This window comes from Phasianus colchicus, chromosome 5, assembly GCF_987193195.1.
Source record: "Phasianus colchicus chromosome 5, bPhaCol1.hap1.1, whole genome shotgun sequence".
Classification (NCBI taxonomy): Eukaryota; Metazoa; Chordata; class Aves; order Galliformes; family Phasianidae; genus Phasianus; species Phasianus colchicus.
In genome coordinates this window covers 15,899,228-15,920,881 of record NC_143440.1, presented here as the reverse complement: position 1 = coordinate 15,920,881, position 21,654 = coordinate 15,899,228, and the positions used below count along the sequence as shown (strand labels likewise).

Here is a 21,654-nt window from a genome sequence, read left to right as displayed (position 1 = left end):
GCACAGATCTCCCAGTAAGACAGATGAATGCTCCAGTTGTTCCAACTGCTGGTATAATGCTGCTATAGTTCTCATAGATATTATTTATCGTGGTGGGTAAAATTCTTTGAATCCTTACCCATTATTTAGTGAGAAAATAAGAGAAGATAACAGCCAGAAACACTGCTTTGATTATCACTAGTACAAGCAATACGTTTAACATGTGAGGCCAAACCCTGATAAGCAGTTGTTGTTCTCCCGGAGGCCATTAAGAGGTTTTATTGCAGTGAGGTCTTTGTTTTCTTATGAGAACAGATTGCACACAGGGAAAATAACTGCAGAGTATCTGTGCTAAGGGAACGACAACAAAAATTTTCTGTCTGTGCTGCCCCTCAGCTGGAGGTGAAGTCTGCCAGGGGAGAGTGGGAGGTAGTGTTGGTTTGTACACCGTGATAAGGAACAGAACTGGCTGCAAGGTATGCTAAATATGGTTGAATTATCCAGTTCTTCATCTTGAACTTAGGTTTTAAACCCCCACTGTCTGCTGTCAGGCCTTAATGATTTCAGTGCTATTTAAAGAAGAAAGAAAAAAAAAGAATCAAAATACACAATGTGTCTGGGTAGAAAACATGAATTTTGTAATTAGCAGTCCATTATATGGCATGGTCTCAGAGTAGATTACTTTGAAGCACTGCAGAGGATTCAAATTTCAGTTATTCAGCCTGTGTTTGGAGCTAAGGAAAAAACACAGCTCGTACAAAGATGGTGAACCTTTGCATTTCAACCCCCAGCACCTGTAACAAAAGGCAGTGGAAGTGCACAGACAATCCCTGCAAAGGAACCTGCACTGTGTATGGCAACGGGCACTACATGAGCTTTGATGGGGAGAAGTTTGATTTCCTGGGAGACTGTGATTATATCCTAGCTCAGGTATTTCACTTTTTGTATTCTTATCCACGTGCTCTTTACAGCTTACACTGCAGGGTTCCATTTGAGAAATGATTTGACTAGACAAGGAAAAGTGGTTTCAAACTAAAGGAGGGGATATTTAGACTGGATTTGAGGAAGAAGTGTTTCACAATGAGGTCAGTGAGACACAGGAACAAACTGTCCAGAGAGGCAGTGGGTGCCCCATCCCTGGAGGCACCCAAGGTCAGACTGGAGGGGCTCTAAGCACCTGATCTCGTGCAGGTGTCCCTGTTCATTGCAGGGTAGTTGAACCAGATGGCCTTTAAGGGTCCCTTCCAGCTCAAATGATTCTATGATTCTATAAAGGCTGTCTCATGTAAAGTAATGAACCTTGTGAGCTGAGTTGAACCCCCCTGCTCTTGTACTCAGAGCAGATACATATCTTCCATACAAAACCAAAGCAATTAACCCTCAGAAATGACACAAGAGGGCACTGTGTGATCCTAAATGATTAACTCCTGGGCTGGGCTGCCCTTTCCTGGTGTAAATCCACCATCTGCAAAGGAGGGGATTGATGTGGCATTGAAAATTAATGTTTCTCTGGATCATTCAAGAGTGACAGTAGGGACAGCAGGTTGATAGAGCATCCTGACCTAGCTGTAGGTGTCCCTGTTCACTGCAGGGGAGTTGGACCAGATGGCCTTTAAGGGTCCCTTCCAATTCAAATGATTCTGTGATTCTATTTTTTTTTTATTTTTATTTTTTTCATCAAAAGCATGTAGAAGTTAGCATATGGATCTCACGTATGTACAGCAATTACATGTAATAAGGTAGTACTGAATGATACACTTTCTCATCTCGAAATCACAGTTGTTTTTGCTAATATTGAGAAAAATGTATTTAAAACCTATTGGCCGTGCAGGACTGGTGTTATGAGAGGCTCATTTTTTTTACCTCAGCTTTTCTCTTTGTAATTCCTGGCCAAATAAGTATGAGCAGTTCAGCAACTACTTCTAAAATGCCTGGAGTTTTGGTGAACTCGTGATAAAAAAGCAGAAGTCAGGTTGATGTATTTAGAGCTCTTGAAAATGTTTAAGACCGGAGTAATTACATGAAAAAATCTAATACAATGTTATCTTATTTTTCTAAGGATTTTTGTCCCAGTAACATGAATGCTGGCACCTTCCGAATTGTAATTCAGAACAATGCCTGTGGGAAGTCACTCTCCATCTGCTCCCTGAAGATCACACTGATTTTTGAGGTTTGTGTAGAATCATTCCTAACTGAGGAACTGTAGTCTTGATTTTGCAGCAGTTAAATATACTTTCTCCTTATATTCCAGCTCTGTTGTTGCTATAGAGTACCTGTGTTAATCAAATAGCTGGAAAGCAAAGGCAAGCAAGCTGATAAAGGTGTAGGTAGTTGGTGTTACCAGGGCTGGATACTTCTGCAGGGAAGGGGGAAGGTGCAGGTGGTCAACAGCACTCTGTGTATATATGTGTGCATCTGTGCATCTGTGATATTAGTGGTGCATGGGTGGAAAAAAAAAAATTTAGAGGACCACGTTGCATATTTCTGTACCATGGTTTGTGCACAGGGCAGATGTCAACCACAGAGGGAAGAGTTTCTTCTTTCCAGCTCAGCTTTAGCATTTCCCCAAAGCGAACACAAAAGAACAAAGAAATGTATCCCAGAGTGGGAGGTGAGGGTAGGGTGAAACAAAGTGGCGTTACAAGGAGTGTTCCGGCATGCCCAATTACCCATGCACTCCGGAGCTGTTGTGCCAGCAGAATAGATTTCATCTAGAATGAGGACAATTTATGTGACCGTGAAGTAAGACTTGTCATGCATGGGCAGATGTTTCCCATTGAACTCAGTGGGTCTTGTCTTTCACTCATAGGATAGGCCAAGATGTAGTGCAACAACTACAGAAAAATGAGATGAAGGACAAAAGACAATACCAGAGCTGTTACTCTGTTTGGTTTCTTTCCTTGCAATATATTTGTTCCTTGTAGAGCAGTGAAATCAGGCTTTTGGAAGGAAGAATTCAGGAGATAGCCACTGATCCAGGAGCTGAGAAGAATTATAAGGTGGATCTCAGAGGAGGTTATATTGTGATTGAAACAACTCAAGGGATGAGCTTCATGTGGGACCAGAAGACGACAGTTGTTGTTCACGTGACACCATCTTTCCAGGTAGGTGCAGAACAGACAGAGTTACAATTTCAAACTCAAAGCTGAAACCCCAGTTTGAAATTCAGGGATTGGAGAAGTGTTCAGTCCCATGGGCAAGAAGCAGTGAGTGGGCCGTGCTTCGTGTTTTGTTTCATTGTCCAGTTGGTATGGAATGCTCCAAAATATTGGGAGCAAGAAGTAAAGCCAGATATTTTGAGTATTGGTAGGCTAAAAGAGTGATCTTGTCACTTCCAGTACAGCTTCTTCTAAAACATATTTTGATGGCTGTTTAGAAATTCGCAGCTATTTTTCCTTGGCTTGTTCTGTAGTTTATTTCTGTCAAAGAGTGGGCTACACTTAAAATAACCAAACCACTTACTGCGCCTACACAAATTACTCAGGGAAAAGTCTGCGGCCTTTGTGGGAACTTCGATGGCCGTTCAAGGAATGACTTCACAACCAGAGGGCAGTCTGTGGAGATGAGCATCCAGGAGTTTGGAAACAGCTGGAAAATAACAAGCACCTGCTCCAATATCAACATGACGGACCTGTGTGCTGATCAGCCTTTCAAGTCTGCCTTGGGACAGAAGCACTGCAGCATCATTAAGAGTAGTGTCTTTGAAGCGTGCCACAGTAAGGTAATCCTACTCTCCCATCATCAGTACTTTCACACCAGGTATTAGCTGCTATTATACAACACATTTGTGCACAAATTGTTACTATTAAAGGCTATTACACAACATCCTTGAGAACAGGGGCTACCTCTCTCAATACCTTTCCTTACTGCTATGGCAGTTAAATCCTGCTGTTTGGCACTGGGGAAACAGTGGTGCCTGTTTTGAGTAACCAAGGACAAAGAGGATAATAGTTGGCTACCAGACATAAAAAGCTGGGTATCAGTTTGTAACATCTAGAGATAACAGCTGTTATAGGGCTGTTTTTATGAGTATCCTTGGGAAAGTTTATTCAAATTACCAAAAGAAAGAAGTTATTTTGTTTATTTTAGACATATCAAATTAATTTAAACTGAAACAGAGCTGCTAATTTTTAATGAGAATGCCTATGTGGGGCTTCAGTGCAAATTAGTAAGTCACTTAAAGAAGGAACTTGGCCTAATTTCCTTGGTTAGCTCATGCTGACACGGGTTAAAATACAAGAAATATGAAATTCAATGGAAAATATTATTTCATTTTATACTCCATCCCTATCCATCAATTAGAAAGCACAGGCACTACATAGTTGTGCTAACCCAAAGCCAGGTAGTTTAATTCTGCAGAAATTATGCTTGGAAAGATACTTGATTGTAAATGCCAGTACACCAATAAGAAAAAAAAGATTAAAAGTCCACATCTACCAGACAGGTGAAAATAGAAAAGTACCTCTTGTAAAACATCCTAGCTATGTCATGAGAAGCCCAGAATGTCACAGACAGTTCTGCTGAAGAAACTGCCAGTGATGGCAGAAATTCAGAGCCCTTTCATTAAAATGTAGAGCAAGAGGTACAGCTGTGATAACACATCTGTTGGTATTTTGATAGGTGAATCCAATACCATATTATGAATCTTGTGTTTCTGACTTCTGTGGCTGTGACAGTGTGGGAGACTGTGAGTGCTTTTGTACCTCGGTGGCTGCTTATGCAAGAAGCTGTAGCACAGCTGGTGTCTGTATCAACTGGAGAACGCCAGCCATCTGCCGTGAGTATTGCTCTGCAAATGCACGCAGAGAAGAGGTGCTCCATGTGTTTGGGCACATGGGGGAGAATGAAGAGCAGAATTCTGGTACCTCAACATGTTTGTGACTTAATAGGATCTTGTTTGCAAGAATTAGAAAGCAAATCCTTCCCAGTCTCTGAGACTTGGAGGATTTCTTGTTTTTGTTTTTCCTTCTGTCCCAGCTGTGTTCTGTGATTACTACAATCCACCTGACAAACATGAGTGGTTCTATAAACCCTGTGGAGCACCTTGTCTAAAGACCTGCAGGAACCCACAAGGAAAATGTGGAAACATACTGTACAGTTTAGAAGGTAATTCTTCCTTGACTTTGATGCAGTTTGTTGAAGATTTGTCTGATTTTAAATGCCTTAAGCAGCAGGACTGCTGTCTTACCTTGAGGAATATCTCATTTGCCCTAGAAACTCACTGACCATGCCTTGCCTGAGGCTAAATCTCTCTGCCATAGTACCATTTGAAGCAGAATTTGCGTGTTACTTTTAAACTGGGCAGAGATACAAGGTCACTGAGTCTAAATTTGTGAAGAATAATCATCTGTTGACAGAGTTCATTAAAACTTTCAGAGGAGAGAGAAAAAGAGGACATGGAAAATGGGAAAATGAATAACAATTACATTGAATCATATTCGTACTGGGATAAAATCTGCATCTGTTAGAGGTGTTTATGTGATTGCCTTGAATCTACGTAAAGCAAGCTAAAGACGTTTTGTTTACTTTAACTTTCCAGGCTGTTACCCAGAGTGTAGCCCTGACAAGCCGTATTTTGATGAGGAGAGGAGGGAGTGCATCTCCCTCACTGACTGTACTTCATGGTAGGTCAGTTGATGGTAAGGGAGATACAGTAGCACTGGAGAGCTATGCCCCATATCGTTTATGTTCACAGGAAATGCTGGCAGCAACAATCATTAAAACCTGAAGGAGCAGGCTTTTTTGTAGAAATAGATATGTCTGCAGACAGACACCATTGCACACATATTTCCACATACTGATTCAAGTCAGTAAAACAAGTTTTCTCTCCTCTTCTTTGTCTTCAGCAATCCTGAAGAGAAGCTGTGTACTGAAGACTCCAAAGGTAACATTTGACCACCTTTCATTGAGTGACAATGAGACTGGAACACCCAACATCACATGTTGATAAATCTTCTAGAGGTGCTACTTTCTGTCCTCTAACTACATAAGATACTTAGACAGTTAGGCTTAAGAGCTGCCCTATGTGCTTCAGGGACACACTTGCTTGTTCATTCCCATTATACAGGAGAAGCCACATCCTCAAAATGCAGGGTGACTCAGTCAACAACACTTCTTCAATTGTGCTGATTTTTTTACAGTAATATAGATACATCTCTTTGTGTTTCCTGAATACACATTCTCAAAAAATTGCAGCACTTCTTATATACTTAAAGGAAGCTGTTTATTGCTGCACATTTGTCATTAGTGGTAATGGAAGCGCCAGGGTCTTAACAGTCATGAAAGCAGTAGTCCCATCCATATTACCTGCCAAGAGAGAATATCCCTGTGCTCTATACTGGACAAGGACTGTGTTAGTTTTGATACTTTCACCAGCCAATAAGCTGACTCCAAGAAGAACCAGCAAGAAAAAAAAATCCAACTCATTTAAAAAAAAAAATGAGGTAGACTCCCAGTGCAACTTCTCAAGTAGAAACTGATAATGTTTTTCAGACAGGTAATTAATTTTTGCGTATATGTGCGTATATAATCAGAGTTTGATTTTCTTCTCATTCATATTTATATTATGAGGCAGTGTTCTCTGGTACCGTGGTATTTACTCTTTTATTGCTTCAGATTGCCTTTGTTGCTACAATGGGAAGACCTACTCATTAAATGAAACTATATACAGCCAGACCGATGGGACTAAGTGTGGTGACGCTTTCTGTGGCCCTAACGGAGTGGTCATTAAAACATTCATCCCCTGCAGTACACCACTCGCACCAGCACAAGGTACTATCAAATCTGTAATTTTGAGTAATTTTTAAAATCCTTATGGTCGGTGTAAAGATCGCATAGAGAGTTTTAGCCATTTTTCAACATGTCTTTTCCAGTATCTTTGGGCCTTCCACAGCTGACGCTCTGCTGTTGTTATTCTCAAAATTCCATAGTTCTAAACCTTGTTTTTCTCCTTCTCATCACCTATTATTTCACCCTATTCTTCTTACTGTACCCTTCTACATTGGATTAAGTCAGTCTCAAATGACTCACTGGAACAAGAAAATAAAGCTACCTTGTGGTTTAATCTCTTCATAAAATAGAAGTTGCAGGGCAAAGGGGACAGAATAAACAGAAAATAGAAAGAAAAAGATCAAAAGAAAAGATGAAGCTGTGCCATGATTACGGAAAAAAAAAATCAGTGATTTAAAAATATATCCTTTGGTAGCAAATTGTACAAAATAAGACAATCAAAACTAACAGCTTCTCTATTCAAGTGAGTGGATGAACTGAAGACTTGATGGTAAGCTTATTTGTTTCCTGTTTACTACATTTGGTAACAGCTGGAATAAGACATATAATGCCGTAATAGCTAGGAAAGGAGAGGCTATTTAAAGCAGAGTACAGGGTTGCCTCATTAAATTTCTAAATGACCCATCTGTATTTAAATCAACCAACTTCTTCACAACTAGGCTTTACAGAACAAAATGGTTTGCCACTGGAAGTCACCTCTCCAAAGTCAGGTGAAGTCCTATGGGATTAGAAAGTCAAGAAGACCTTAGTTGGGAATAAAATAAGAGACAGTGGAAGGGAGGTTTATTGTCTTCTGTATAAAAATACCTGATGCACACACCTGGAGGAGTGGGTGCATTACTCTGGTAGCATAGAGCGTGTGCATATGGGGGTTATTAAAATATAGGGAATGTTTTTAGTGTGAACCTGTACAGAATGTGGAGATGTGTAATAATGACTTTGTTCCTCTTCTTGCAAATGTAGAGAATGTGATAGATGTCATTGAGCTTGAATATAGAGTAGCAAAAGCTTTGGATATTAATTGGTTTAATTTTCTGCAGAACAACTTATGCAACCTGTAACATCCACACCACCGTTATCAACAGTAGCCACTCCCTGTTTCTGCACTGACAATGGACAATTGATACAAATGGGTGAGAAACCAAGCAATTTACTTTTTCTGCACCACTGATGTGGGAAGATGTACTGTTAGATAAATGTGCTCCAGCAAGTGATGATTCAGACTGCTGCAATTACACATTACCAGAAGTTGTTACATCTCTGAACTGTAACTAACACCTCCAAAACTGCTTTTCACCTGCATCCTGTAACATAGTCCTGGTTTGGATACCCCTGGTGTAAGAAAGCTTATATCAGACGTTAACTTTAATGTACTCCAGCACAACCCCTGAATCTCATAACGTAAACACAGTTTCATAATCCACATTCCTATTCCAAAGTTACAGGAGAGAAGGCTTTTCTTTATCTCTTAGTAGCTCCTGAACATGTATATCATGGTCTTTGTGAAGCACTCAGTGATACATTCAGTATTCTCTTCTTTGGACACATACTCAATTCCCACCAGTGTACTTACTGATGAGCTGATGAAATGCAGATCTGCCACCTGTGGCTCTCCCTGAGCCTTTCTCATTTGGATGAATTGAGATCTTATTCAGTCAATAGATTCAGAGATCAGCAGGCATAGTCCTTGAGAGTTCATAGCAAACATTTACCAGTTTCAGGGGCAATTCAGTACTAACTGTTTGGTTTTGGCCTTACAGGAGAAAATGTTTCTCTGCCAATGAATATATCAGGTCATTGTGCTTACTCCATTTGCAATGCATCGTGCCAGATTGAATTAATCTGGGCAGAGTGTAAAGTTGTTCAAACTGAGGCCATTGAGACCTGTGAACCAAACTCTGAAGCCTGTCCACCAACCGCTGCTCCCAATGCAACAAGCCTAGTTCCTGCTACCATGTTGGCTCCTGTGAGCGACTGTCTTGGGCTCTTTCCTCCCAGAAAGGTGAGAGACTTGAACGAAGATATGGTTCTTTAGCTAGAGCACTGTAGGCAGGCAGAATTACCTGAGCTGAAGAACAGCTAGGAAACCACATCTAGCCATGTCACACCTGCAGAAGCAGTCAAGATCTTATTCCTGAGACGTGCACAAAATGTTGTAGAACAGAAGAAGATATCAAAGCTGCATTGATTGCTATATACTTCATATTTTCTGGCTTGCAGAGAGTAAGTAGTAAATAATGCCATACCAGATAGGGATCTGAGTGGAGTGTCGTTGGCACATGAGATTGTTACATTACTTTGCTATGTTCCTCTCCATCTCTTTCAATCTGTCAATAGTTCAATGAATCATGGAACTTTGGAAACTGCCAGATTGCCACTTGCCTGGGAGAAGAAAATAATATTAAACTGTCCAGCATCACTTGCCCTCCTCAGCAGCTGAAACTCTGTGTCAATGGTTTCCCATTCATGAAACACCATGATGAAAGTGGTTGCTGTGAAGTCTTTGAGTGCCAGTGTAAGTACTGTGGCAAGTGAATTTGTGAAATTTTTGTTATGAATCTACAACATCTGTATTATGTTTGTATTGATTCAGTAAGGTGAAATAGAGTAGAATTCCCACATAAAACATTAAGTATTAAGAGCAGATAAAAATGTGTTTACAAAGCTAGCTTTTCTTCACCAAACTAGCCTTTTCAGATCTCACTGAAAAAGATTAAAAGAATTAAAACCAGTTTGAAGCTGAGAAACTGAACTTGAAGTGTGTTTTCCAGGTATTTGCAGTGGGTGGGGAAATGAGCATTATGTGACTTTCGATGGAACATATTATCACTTCAAAGAAAACTGCACGTATGTCCTCGTGGAGTTAATTCAGCCCAGCTCTCAAAAGTTCTGGATTCACATAGACAACTACTACTGTGATGCCACCGATGGAGCAATTTGCTCAATGTCCCTACTCATTTTTCACTCCAATTCTCTTGTTATTCTGACACAAGCGAAGGAACATGGAAAAGAAACAAACCTGGTAAAGTATTTTGTTAAAATGAGCTCTCGTTACTTTGCTGTAGTTCCATTACTCTACTGCCAAATGCTTTGCCATGTTGAAGGTGAAGCTTGAGAAAAATAGAACTGTAGAACTTTTTTCTCTGTGTCAGCAAAACTTTGTATATTCCAAAAGCTTGAAATCATCACACAATTTATTGCGTTTTTCTTCTTAATGTAAGTATTTAGGTGTAAATTACAACATATTAAAAAGGAATAATCAGGAACTGCCTAAATGACTGCCTTCTCAGATTTCATTTTGTGCACCTGAGAGCTGAGAAGTAGCTCTTCTGAGTTACATGAACTGTATATATTATTGAACAGAAGAATGTCCATAGAGACCTTTTGTTTCTCTTCTTTTTAGGTTTTGTTTAATGATAAGAAAGTTGTTCCAGACATTTCCAAGAATGGTATCAGGATAGCCAGTTCTGGCCTTTACATTATAGTTGAAATACCTGAATTAGAAGTTTATGTCTCTTACAGTCGACTTGCATTTTACATAAAACTCCCTTTTGGAAAGTATTATAACAATACCATGGGACTGTGTGGTGAGTGTGTTCATGAGCTGACAATAAAGAATGCAGAATTTTCCTCCTCCTTTCTCTTCTCCCCTTGCAAACATTTCCAAATTCTTGCAACTCCAATGACTGCTATGTTACAAATGCATCTCTTTTTGATAGAAAGACAGTCTCAGAAGACAATGTTTTGAGTCACTTCCTTCCACTCTGTACATTTGCTGGAGACATGCTCTTTCTAAGCTCTTACTTTTGATCATACCTACTCATTATGGGGGGTCTTCAACTAGTCAGAGCCATCTCAGTTGCTTTAGCCATCCATAGGAATGCACTAGGCAACACCTTAGCTCTGATCTTCATGGCAAACTATTCCCTCTAGCCTTCTCCTACAAAGCTCTTTTGAGCTCACTCAGGACACTGTGTGTCATTTCTTTCCCACAAGAACTTCCCACCAGGTATTGCTGTGTTATGTAAAAACAGCTTTATCAGCATTGTCTCTTTGCTTATATTTTGCAACCAGGTACATGTACCAACCAAAAGTCCGATGATGCTAGGAAGAGGAATGGTGAGGTCATTGAGTCCTTCAAAGAGATGGCATTGGATTGGAAAGTCCCAGTTTCTACCAACAGATACTGTAATCCAGGCATCTCAGAAACAGCTAAGATTGAAAATTATCAGCATTGTGAGCCTTCTGAGCTGTGTAAAGTCATCTGGTAAGATAACTTCCATGGAGGCCAAATAATAAGTCCACAAGATAATTTTGTGCTTAACTATATGACTTTGCTTATAGGACACAATAAAAATGTGAGTTCTAGCATACCTTGCAAAAGTGAGCAGTGAACTGATGTGTGAATGTTCCCAAGTTTTGGCAGGTGTTTTTCAGCTGCAGCAGATCAGACCTCCCTTAACTGTGTGTGCTGCTTGGCACTCCCTCTGCCTGTGGTTTCTTGATAAGTTTAGCAGAAACTGGCAATCACTCAGCATCTATCTGAATGCTGTGAATGAAAAAGAGTACAGTCAGAATATAGCAAGCAAATGTGTATGTCTGTTTTTTAAACAATGTTGTTTAAAATAGGACTGCCAACCATGTTGACCTTACAGTGTCAGTGTATAGAATTACAGTCGTGAACTGCTCAGAAGACTCATCTTTGCATGTCATTCCAATGTAAAATTGCTTTGTTTCAAAGCATTGTAAAGAACAGGAGGCAAAGCTCATTCTTAATTAAACCATAGAATCACTATGGTTGGAAAAGATCTCTAAGATCATCAGTTCCAACTATCTACCTACTGCCAACATTGCTCACTGGGCCACGTCCCTCAGTGCCACATCTCCACAGTTCTTGAACTCCTCCAGGGATGATGACTCCACCACCTCCCTGGACAGCCTGTGCCAGCACCCCAATACATTCAGTGGGCGTACGGCCAATCACAGCAACTTGACTTTGTATTTCTGCCTTGATGCTTCCTCTGAGTGGGGATCAGTTCAGCTGTGAGTTGAATTCTAACCCAAGTAGCTCAAGGAAGTAAACTGCTATATCTGTTTCCTTGTTTCCTTTCTTTGCAAAGGAACCTGACTGAGTGCCACCACGTGGTCCCCCCGCAGCCCTACTATGAGGCGTGTGTGGCCAGCAGGTGCTCGCAGCAGCACCCCAGCACTGAGTGCCAGAGCATGCAGACATACGCAGCCTTGTGCGGGCTCCACGGGGTCTGTGTGGACTGGAGGGGGCAGACGAAGGGGCAGTGCGGTAAGCCTGGCAAAGACCTGCTGCAGAAGTGGCTCTGATCAGCTCTTTCATAACGTACACAAGCATTTTTATTCTTCTGCATCAGTATTTCTTTAGCTGCTCAAGAACCGAGGAAAACGGTAACAAATAAAAGATAAAAAATAAAAAATGAAAAAGTTGCAGTTTAGAAATGGTGCAAAACAAGTGGGAAACAGGTCCATGGGCTCCTGAGAAGCTCGCAAAGGAGTGGGTTGGGACATTTCTCATTTTTCTCCTCTTCATGTTGGCTACAACTTCATCACTAGATGGCAATCTCTTCTCACTGCTTGTGCAGGGGCCTTTGATTCTGTTTAAGCACTGCTGGTACTGCTGCAAACACTTGCGGAATGCATGAAGTTCTTCTTGCTGAAGATGCAGGGACCCCTTGCTGGGCAGGAGCTTAGGCTGTGTTGGCTGCTTGTCCATCATGCACTGAAGGGTACAAGTGGTCCTGGGCTTTCTAACTCCTGTGTTGTGATGCTCTACAGAGGCCACCTGTGCTCGGGATCAGGTCTACAAGCCATGTGGGGAAGCAAAAAGAAACACTTGCTTCAGCAGGTGAGTCATTTCCTATGGCAAAGGTCCATAACTTGAGAAGTGCCAAGGAAGGCTCAAAGATAACATTCCCCTTGGTTTTAGGTGTCTGCTTGTCCCTGTGCTCATTTCTGCCTCTCATTCATTTCTGTTTTTATATTAATTGTGCAGAGAAGTTGTTATGGACACCCTCCCCTCGCAAAACAACACACCAGTGTTTGTTGAGGGATGTTACTGCCCTGATGGAAATATTCTGCTGAATGAACATGATGGCATCTGTGTTTCTGTCTGTGGTAAGAAATAATGTAAAAATTGGGATGAGGTGGGATGATAAGGCCCTATGTAGAAGTGCACATAAGGGAGATGTTCTAGGTACAGAGGGAATGATGGAGGTCTTCATACGGACCCTTTCTAGGTAGGCTGGAAATCTTCTGACTGACAGTTTCCTACTACTTTTACATATAAAGTGAAACTTTAGCAAGATCAAAGATAGGGATATTTAAACTATTAAGCTAATATAAGATATTTTGGCTACATAACCTGTGTGAATTTTCACACAATCTTTGTGTCCATTTCTCAGATTTCAAGAGTCTCTTATTTCTGTCCTGCTACTTCTGTTGTTTTCCCCCACTCAGTTATCACTAATGGAATCTAATTTGTTTTGTAGGTTGCACTGCACAAGATGGATCGGTGAAACAGGTAAGGAAAAGGAAAATGCTAACTTTATACTCTGACTTGATACAAGCTGGGTGCTGTGACCTACTGTAAAATTAACTGCACGAATTTCTTCTTCTAATTCTAAGCTTAAATACCAGTGAACTGTGATGACAGTGGGGAAGAAGACAGCAGATTTTGTTAACTCTAGAACTTTATTAATTACTAGAGATATGGAAACAGAATTAGCTGTTTGTGGGAATCACTTTTCTGATAGAAGTGCCACATTTCCCTTCTGGTAACACGTAAACCTACAAAGGAAAGTGGCAGAGAGCATTTTTTCTTCTCTTCCTCTGGAATTTGAACTCCAATTTTTCGACATGTGAAATAGGGTAATCCAGACCTGTGCATCATAGCAGGCAGGCATCCATTAATCTAATGATTCTAGTTTTTTGTTGTCTAATGACTACCTTTACTGTTTTTACAGCCTAGAGAGGCTTGGGAGCATGACTGTCAATACTGTACTTGTGATGAAGAGACCTTCAATATCTCTTGCTTCCCCCGCCCTTGTGCTAAATCCCCACCTATCAACTGCACTAAAGAGGGCTTTGTACTCAAAATAAAACCACAACTGGATGATCCATGCTGCACAGAGACAGTGTGTGGTACGTCAATGATTCATGTGCCATCATGTCATCAAGTAGCATCATTTGCCTCATGGTGACCCAACAGCTAGCAGATTCAAACAAGCATACTGAAGTAGTCATTTATTCTTGCTGTCAAAAGAGACCTCCTCTAGTTCAACTTGTATTCTAAACTGCTGCTATGATCTAGTAGGTATCTTCTCCTTATAGTCTACTCAGGCCCCAGACATTCATTCCTAACATCCATAGGATGCTGCAGGACAAGGGATCCTGGCAGCATTGGGATGTTTTCATCTTCCTCATTACTTCATACTCCCAAACAAAGATATATTGGGCTCCTTTGGATGTCCTGTGGGCACTGCTCAGAGCAGGGCGCTCTGCCTTGCATCTCCCTACTTCTATGTCTCTGACCCTCAACCAATACCTCTTCATTTTTTCCACTCTAACTCATTTGCTTTTAACCCAACACTTTTCTGTGTCATATAACTTTTTCTCTGATGAGCATGTATATTTTGTTAGAGATGACATCCAGTAGGGGAACAGAAGGAGAAACATGGACTAGAACTACATGCTTTACAGTAAAGAAAGAGCTTTACAGTAGGTCAAGCTTCAAGAAACTTAACCTGAACAAAACCCAACCTTGAAAGATGTTTGGTTTGAGAATCATCTATTTTCTGGATGTTCGAGCTTTAGGCTGCGAGTAAACCTGCTGGACAGGATGATCTGACTTACTTTATCTCCATTTGTCCATTGCAGAATGTGATATAAAAACCTGCATTATCAACAAAACAGCATGCGACTTAGGTTTCCAGCCAGTGGTAGCTATATCTGAGGATGGTTGTTGTCCTATCTTCTCCTGTAGTAAGTACCATGTTTCCCTCACATGCTCCTTTGAAATCTTTCACTGAGAGTGCGGTGAGGCACATGCTGCCCAGAGAAGCTGCAGATGCCACATCCCTGGAGGCACTTAGGGCCAGGCTGGATGAGGCCCTGGGCAGCCTGATCTGGTGATCAGCAGCCCTGCCCACGGGAGGGGGTTGGAACTGGGTGATCTTTGAAGTTCCTTCCAAGCCAAGCCATTCTAGGATTCTATGATATTATGATTTTTAATTCCTTGAACTATTTCAGTTTTTCTAAATGAGTGAAAATCACAAGAAGTAGCCTCTCTCCTTCCCTCCCTGGTACGTTTTGTGGTGCAAGAATAAGTGCTGTAAGTTCTCCATAGATAATATTCAGTGAAATATCAGTGTGTGATTGATCAAATACTGAATTTGTATTACAGTGAACCTGTCTAGAAGTGCTGCTGCCAAATCTTGTTTCTGGAATTGCATACCTCACCCAGCTTCCCCTTTACATAGTAACTAGCAAGGTGACTAACAATAAAGGAAAGCTCAACTAATTTCAAGTATGGTTAAAACTATGTGAAGTAAATTAGTTTTGCCATATGGAAAATACCAGGACACAGAATTACCGCAAACTTGTGCATAATATTTGAGCAGATGTTTCACGTGAGCTCAGAATGACAGTTAGCAATGTGTACTAGCTATGCTTTTCCTTCCATTGTGCAGGCTATAGAGGCTTAGCAAATAAATTCAGTCCTACTCTCTGCCTTCTCTAAAACACCAAGAATTCAGAGCTGAGTACTGTAACGGTTATATCATTCCTAGCACATCCTTTTCATTTTCTTTTTCTTACAGTACCAAAAGGTGTATGTGTTTCTGAAGGAGTTGAATTTAAGGTAGGTCTTCTTCCAGACACTTCTTTCCACGGGTTAATGCAGCCTGAATCAGATTTTTATGAACTTGTTATTGTCAACAATCATGTAAGAAACAAGATTAAAGTGGTCCATAGCTGTTCCCTGCCAGTAACCTTATGTGTTACTGGAAATATTAATGAAAGGGTAATCCTAGAGATCAGTAGCTTCATTAGTAAAATGAGATAATTAGAGATTCTTAGGCTTTAGAGAGTAAAAGTCAGAACTGTGATGGAACACAAATTTAAAAGCTTATTAGATGCTGTGAGATTAATAACTAGATCAAACTGAGGAAAAAATGAAGTACGGAGTTTATGAGATAACGTAACAACTCACACAATATGTTCAGTGCATTTGGGTGTGTCAACCTCATGCAAAATTTGTGATATCGACAGCGTCAGTTTCACAATTAAAGATCTGAGACATTATTTCCAGGAAGTTCTGCCAAAAATAAATACTGAGTCTGATCATTATTTTTCAATAGTCCGGGGGACATATGTTTCTTCACACCCACCAATTTCTTGCCATTGCCTGTTTTCTCTCTGATTTCCTTTATCTTTTCAGCCTGGGGCAGTGGTGCCAAAAAGCTCTTGTGAAGACTGTGTGTGCACAGATGAGCAGGATGCTCTGACGCAAACCAACCGCATCCAATGCATCCCAGTGAAATGCCAAACCACCTGCCAGCAGGTCAGTGCTGCACGCAGTCCCCGCCACCAACAATGGCTGCTGAGGGAGTGTACTGTAAATCTGGGGTAGTACAAGTGCTGTCTTCCTGAAGGATAGGAGGATATAATCTTTTTTTCAATTTTTGTAAAGTCCTTTTTACAGTGCTGGCCATTTTTGCTCTAGCAAACAGAAGAAATTATTACCCTTGGAGAGATGCCTTGAAGATGAATGGCTGCAGAGCTACTACGGAGAAGTCTTACTGCTGAAAGATGATCTTTATGCCATTCTGTTGGTGTTGTTTTCGGCTCAAAAATTAGATTACTGAGAAACCACACACCTGTGTATGTGTTTCCAGACATTACTCAGTACTCATAGTTGAGAGTCTGAACAAAAACTGCTCAGTCTATTTCTGAACATAAGCAAAGAATGGTTCCTTCTCTTTCACATCCAGATAAGGCTAGACTCTCTACACATCCTAAAAAATGGATAAAACCATTATCTTTTATCTTGAAGCCAGCAACACCCATGAAAAGACTGATGGATACATAAAGCACAGGGAAGGAAATAATTTATGCATGATCTTCATGTGTTTGACAGTGACGACTCTGGTGAATAATCATATCAAGCACTGGTGGTAGACTTTGCAAATAATCTTATGATGAATTAATTTATTTGTTCTAACTTGTGTGTTAGCAAAAAGAAGAGTAGCTGAAAGCAGGGTCTACATGGTAAGTGAAGTGCCCCAGAGGTCACTATTAAAGACTGGAAAGAAATTGCCAGCTTTAATTGTCAGGCTTAAAGTGGTTTCAACAGTTTTCTAAAGGAAAACAGAGGTGGGCTCATTTCTGCTGCTATCTCCAGTGTGGCTTTGATCCAAAGGTGTTTCATGAACAAGGTAACACAGCTAAATGGTGATCTTATTCCCACAGGGTTTCCGCTATGTGGAAAAGGAGGGTCAGTGCTGCAGCCAGTGTCAGCAAGTGGCTTGTGTGGCAAACTTTCCATTTGGCAGTGTGACCATCGAGGTGAGTGCTCCCTTGCTTTGCATGCCGAGCTGAATTGACTTCAATGCTTTTAGAAGTAGTGCCATACATTTTGAGGCTGGGAAGACCTTTCGGAGATTAGAGAGTATCTGTATTTCCAAAGTATGTATCAGAGTCTATATGACTGCTCTCTTTGCTGTGTGCATCTTGCAGACACTGCTGTTTTGAAAATAATTTATCTCTGTCAGGAAAGGAAATCATGCCACTCCCTCTTCCTGGCATGCAGCAGAGAGAAGGAATTTGTAGGGGATGGTGAGATCGTGTAATACTGCTTTTGCAGAGATAAGTGAGCTGGATTCACATTATATTGCTCCAGTACTGGAAACAGAGTCATTAGCTTGCCCTGAAGATACAGGGCTGAATAGTTTGAGCAAGCCATGTAACTGTACTAACACTTGTTACAAATTTGCTGGGGCAGAAATTGAAAGTGTCATAGCTGCTATAGTGTATGTAATGCACCTCAGTAACACAGCCAGGTAATACACTACGTCTTTTCAGCTTAGTGTTGCGTAGATGTGAGCTGAGCCTCAGGCTGGCTGTTTGCTTTTATTACCTCCTGCTATTGCTGTGAACAGTTAATGACGCTGTCTCTCCCAGGGGCTATTGTCTTATGTGATATTTCTCCTCTGGTAGCTCTTGAGCTCTGCATTTTTTTTGTTTCATCCTTTCTTTCCTTGAAAATTTATGTTGCAATTGGCTTCTCTTGTGACAATATAGAAATTTTATGCTTCCACTTAAAAGGTGGTTACCATGAGGAGGTTTTATCCATTAAACTCTATTATGAAGATTATTTTCCTCTTTCAAACTATTTGCTTTTCTTCCATCTATTAAAAAACAGCTGAAATCCTGTAGAATTACTTTTGTTTATAATTCATCCCACCCATATTACCAGATATACATCGTGGTATCTCTTAGCATTTCTGTTCATACGTCTATATTTATTCTGCCACCAGCTTGTGCTTCTTTCCATGTAGGTGACCAGAAAACGGATTTTGTTGATTTCACTCACTACCAGACTCTACATCTCAGCACTATCAGATTGATTTGAACATCCCAGCCCTTCTGCCAGGGACTGTATTACTATTGCATTATTCTGTTTGTATTGTCACACTATGTTATGATTTATTTATTCTTCCTGTTGTTTTTCAGGTTGGAAAGAGTTATAAAGCACCATATGATAACTGTACTCAGTACACGTGCACTGAATCAGGGGGCCAGTTCTCCTTGACTAGTACAGTAAAGGTCTGCCTACCATTTGAGGAATCAAACTGTGTCCCAGTAAGTATTTTAGAACTAGGAAAAAAGCCTCCTGAAATGAGCCATGCCATTGCTATAGGAGATTTCTTTACTCTTTTGAATGGGTCACTTCACTTTTTCTTGACCTTTCTGAGTTGACCATCCTATTTGAAGGAAATGTGCTTTTTCAATTCTGGGTGGACTGTCCCTGGAAGCATAACAAAAGTATTTGTGAGCAGTGTGCACAGTTTTTGTGAAGTAAAGCATTAGAACTTGAAAGAGGGGAGTCATGGGACAATGACAAAGCAGGATTTTTCATCAACTGACAGGCATTGACCTTTGAGGTAGGTTTTGTGTAAGTCAGGCTGTTCAATTTCAGGGGCAGGTGTCTTCCTTTGGCTTCAAATTTGCCTCTTTTGTGCTGGCTTCAACAGAACCTAGGTAAGGTCAGGCATGTGTTATGGGACATCCCACGTAGCTTGTGAGTAGATTTAAAGAAAAGATACTCCCTGATGGATTTTTTTTAAAGTTGTTCTGCATAAAACTGGTACACAAATAGGTCTGATGAGGAGTTGGTGTGCTGGTTAAGGATGAGGGCATGTTTTTGAACTCCCCCTGTTTTTACCAGATGCTTAACAATATGTGCAAGCTAGACATGAGTATCCAAACTTCTCTTTTTTTACTTTCAATACAGGGGACTATTGATGTGACTTCAGATGGCTGTTGTAAGACTTGTGAGTATGTTAAATCATTGATTCCCTACTCAAATATGGCTAGGTTCTCCACTGCTTGTAGCCCTTCTGCATGCACTGAGAGCTTGCACTTTCCATAGAATGGAAGGCTGTTCATTTATCAGCAGAGCCTCATTGTGGAGGCTCAAAGCTTACTTCGTTCTTGCAATGAGGACACCATAGCATCCACCATAAAACTAGAGGTTGTCATAGAATAAATGTTAACAAGCATCACTTACAGCAGTTATAAATACAAACTAACTAACTAGCTAACAGAACACTTCATGTCTCCTTGTCTTCGTTTGGCAGCACCTTATATGAACTTCATCATAAGTATTTATTTGAGCCAGTCACCAGAGAAGAGTCTAGACAAATGGGGAATTGCTTTGCTGAATTGGTGCCTCTTTGCATTCTCTTTGTTTTTCCTTGTGTTGTTTTTTGTTTTTGTGCGTGTGTGTTGCGTGTTGTGTTTTGTTTTGTTACGTTTTGCATTTAAACTACAAGAGATTTTAGTAGAACAATCTGCCCTTGGCTTCCCAGCAGATGTCTTTCCAAATTTTTTTTTACCCCACCATCTGAAGAAGTCTAACAGCAATGTTCTCCCCCACAGGTATTGACTTGCCACATAAATGCAAACGCAGCGTGAAAGAGCAGTACATTGTTCACAAGCACTGTAAGTCTGCTGCTCCGGTCCCAGTGCCCTTCTGTGAAGGGACGTGCAGTACCTATTCTGTGTAAGTAAGAAACCTTTTTCTGTGTCTTCCTGGCTTCTTGTTTAAAGAAGTTTCCTGGTTGGGAAACTGGGTGTGCAGAGCAGCTGCTGTTAGCAACGTGACAAAATGTCCTTGGTGCGATAGCAGTGCCTTATCTTAGTCACGAAAATAGGCCCCTCTGAAAAGAGGCCATTTAATTTATTCATTTCCCATCCTTACTCATTTTTTTCATGGCTCTGGGCTTTGATGGAGTTTCTTCCTGTTCTTTGGTCTCCTCTGCATGAATTGTTCATTTCTATGTTGCCACAATGGGCTTAAATCCCAAATCCCCCAAGTTTTTGGTATTTTCCTCACTGATTTCAGAGGATCTGGCTCTGCATGGCTAGCAGCATCCTGGGGAAAGCTTGTTATGAATAAGCAGAAAAATAAATAGTAAATTTTGTTCCTTTGCTCATTAGAAGTATCTCTGTTCAGAGTGGCAAATACAGACTGGTTTAGGAAGAAAACCAGTGGACTGGTTTTCTAGGTGGACTAATGTGCAAATCCCATTTCTATAGGTATTCCTTTGAGAACAATGAAATGGAACATAAATGCATTTGCTGCCATGAAAAAAAGAGTCACGTAGAGAAGGTGGAACTGGTTTGCTCTGAGCATAAGACACTCAAATTCACATATGTGCACGTGGATGAATGTGGATGTGTGGAAACCAAATGTCCAAAGAGAAGAACATGAGCATAAACTGAAGGATACATTTCAACTCCTGTTTCATGTTTCTCTAGCAAGCGGGTAGTTTAGAAAACAGCTGTGAGTAACCTTCAAGTGACTGTACTTCTCTCCTGTGCCTTTTCTTTCTGATATTATATGCAGTTATGGAAATTAGCTGAAGATTTTGCTCTAAATGTTTGTAGAATAAACTGCATTTCAAAGAGAACTTGTTCTCTTGTTTCAACGATGCTGCTAAAGGGGCAAGGTAGCTAATGGCTTTAATCCCATAGTGGTGTATAAACCAAGGTTATCACAAGGCACTCTGGAGAAAGTGCATGCCTTTCAAAAGTCCTGCCTGAAGAAAGTGGACATTACAAAATCATGATGAGATGCTTCAACTGATTTTCCTCAGAAGGGGAACATTAATCACTTCCACGGGGGTGGTTCAGTTGGAAATGCAGGTCTCAGTGCAGGGACACGTTGGTGATCTGCTCCCCAGGGGTCCCAGGCCTACTCTGGCAACAAAATCAAGGTCACTGGAGAAAAGCAAGGTGCCTTTTAACTTCTACACAGCAAGCACTACATCAGGAGTGTAAAAACATGCTTTAAGTGTACACTACAATATTAATACAATCACATCCTCTTGCTATTTTTTCATTATTAGCCAACATCAAACTCCAACCTGTGTGTCTGGTGCGAGAGGCCGATGTTCTGATCCACTGCTCCACAGCACAACTGTGATTTGTGTTACAAGCAATTTACTCCCAGATAGCATGTTCCATGAGACAGGGTGTTTGTGACGGTATTTTATCTGGACAGGGGTCAAAATAGCTCAGCAATACCTTCAGAGCATGCAGGTAAGGCAGACGTTTTAGCTGCTTGAGCAATTT

The 21,654-nt window shown here is 40.8% G+C and overlaps 1 protein-coding gene across 4 annotated transcripts in view; it reads left to right on the top strand.

The window, feature by feature from the left end:
• LOC116241196 (mucin-5B) overlaps positions 1 to 20,882 on the top strand; it is a 40,525-nt gene extending 19,643 nt beyond the window's left edge. The window contains exons 20-49 of one of the 4 annotated variants that reach the window (XM_090140628.1): positions 771 to 909; positions 2,039 to 2,149; positions 2,904 to 3,083; positions 3,464 to 3,700; positions 4,600 to 4,756; positions 4,957 to 5,085; positions 5,519 to 5,603; positions 5,826 to 5,863; positions 6,595 to 6,750; positions 7,342 to 7,356; positions 7,428 to 7,478; positions 7,809 to 7,901; positions 8,529 to 8,770; positions 9,106 to 9,283; positions 9,540 to 9,790; positions 10,172 to 10,355; positions 10,843 to 11,035; positions 11,889 to 12,067; positions 12,574 to 12,643; positions 12,791 to 12,912; positions 13,287 to 13,318; positions 13,761 to 13,938; positions 14,674 to 14,778; positions 15,615 to 15,655; positions 16,235 to 16,357; positions 17,266 to 17,361; positions 18,529 to 18,657; positions 19,310 to 19,349; positions 19,957 to 20,080; positions 20,617 to 20,882. In XM_090140628.1, the coding sequence (XP_089996754.1) occupies positions 771 to 909; positions 2,039 to 2,149; positions 2,904 to 3,083; positions 3,464 to 3,700; positions 4,600 to 4,756; positions 4,957 to 5,085; positions 5,519 to 5,603; positions 5,826 to 5,863; positions 6,595 to 6,750; positions 7,342 to 7,356; positions 7,428 to 7,478; positions 7,809 to 7,901; positions 8,529 to 8,770; positions 9,106 to 9,283; positions 9,540 to 9,790; positions 10,172 to 10,355; positions 10,843 to 11,035; positions 11,889 to 12,067; positions 12,574 to 12,643; positions 12,791 to 12,912; positions 13,287 to 13,318; positions 13,761 to 13,938; positions 14,674 to 14,778; positions 15,615 to 15,655; positions 16,235 to 16,357; positions 17,266 to 17,361; positions 18,529 to 18,657; positions 19,310 to 19,349; positions 19,957 to 20,080; positions 20,617 to 20,791 (3,853 nt within the window). In that variant the 3' untranslated portion in view covers positions 20,792 to 20,882. The other 3 variants (XM_090140627.1, XM_090140626.1, XM_031611808.2) reach the window with 3 other exon arrangements.
• The last annotated feature ends 772 nt before the right edge of the window (positions 20,883 to 21,654 follow it).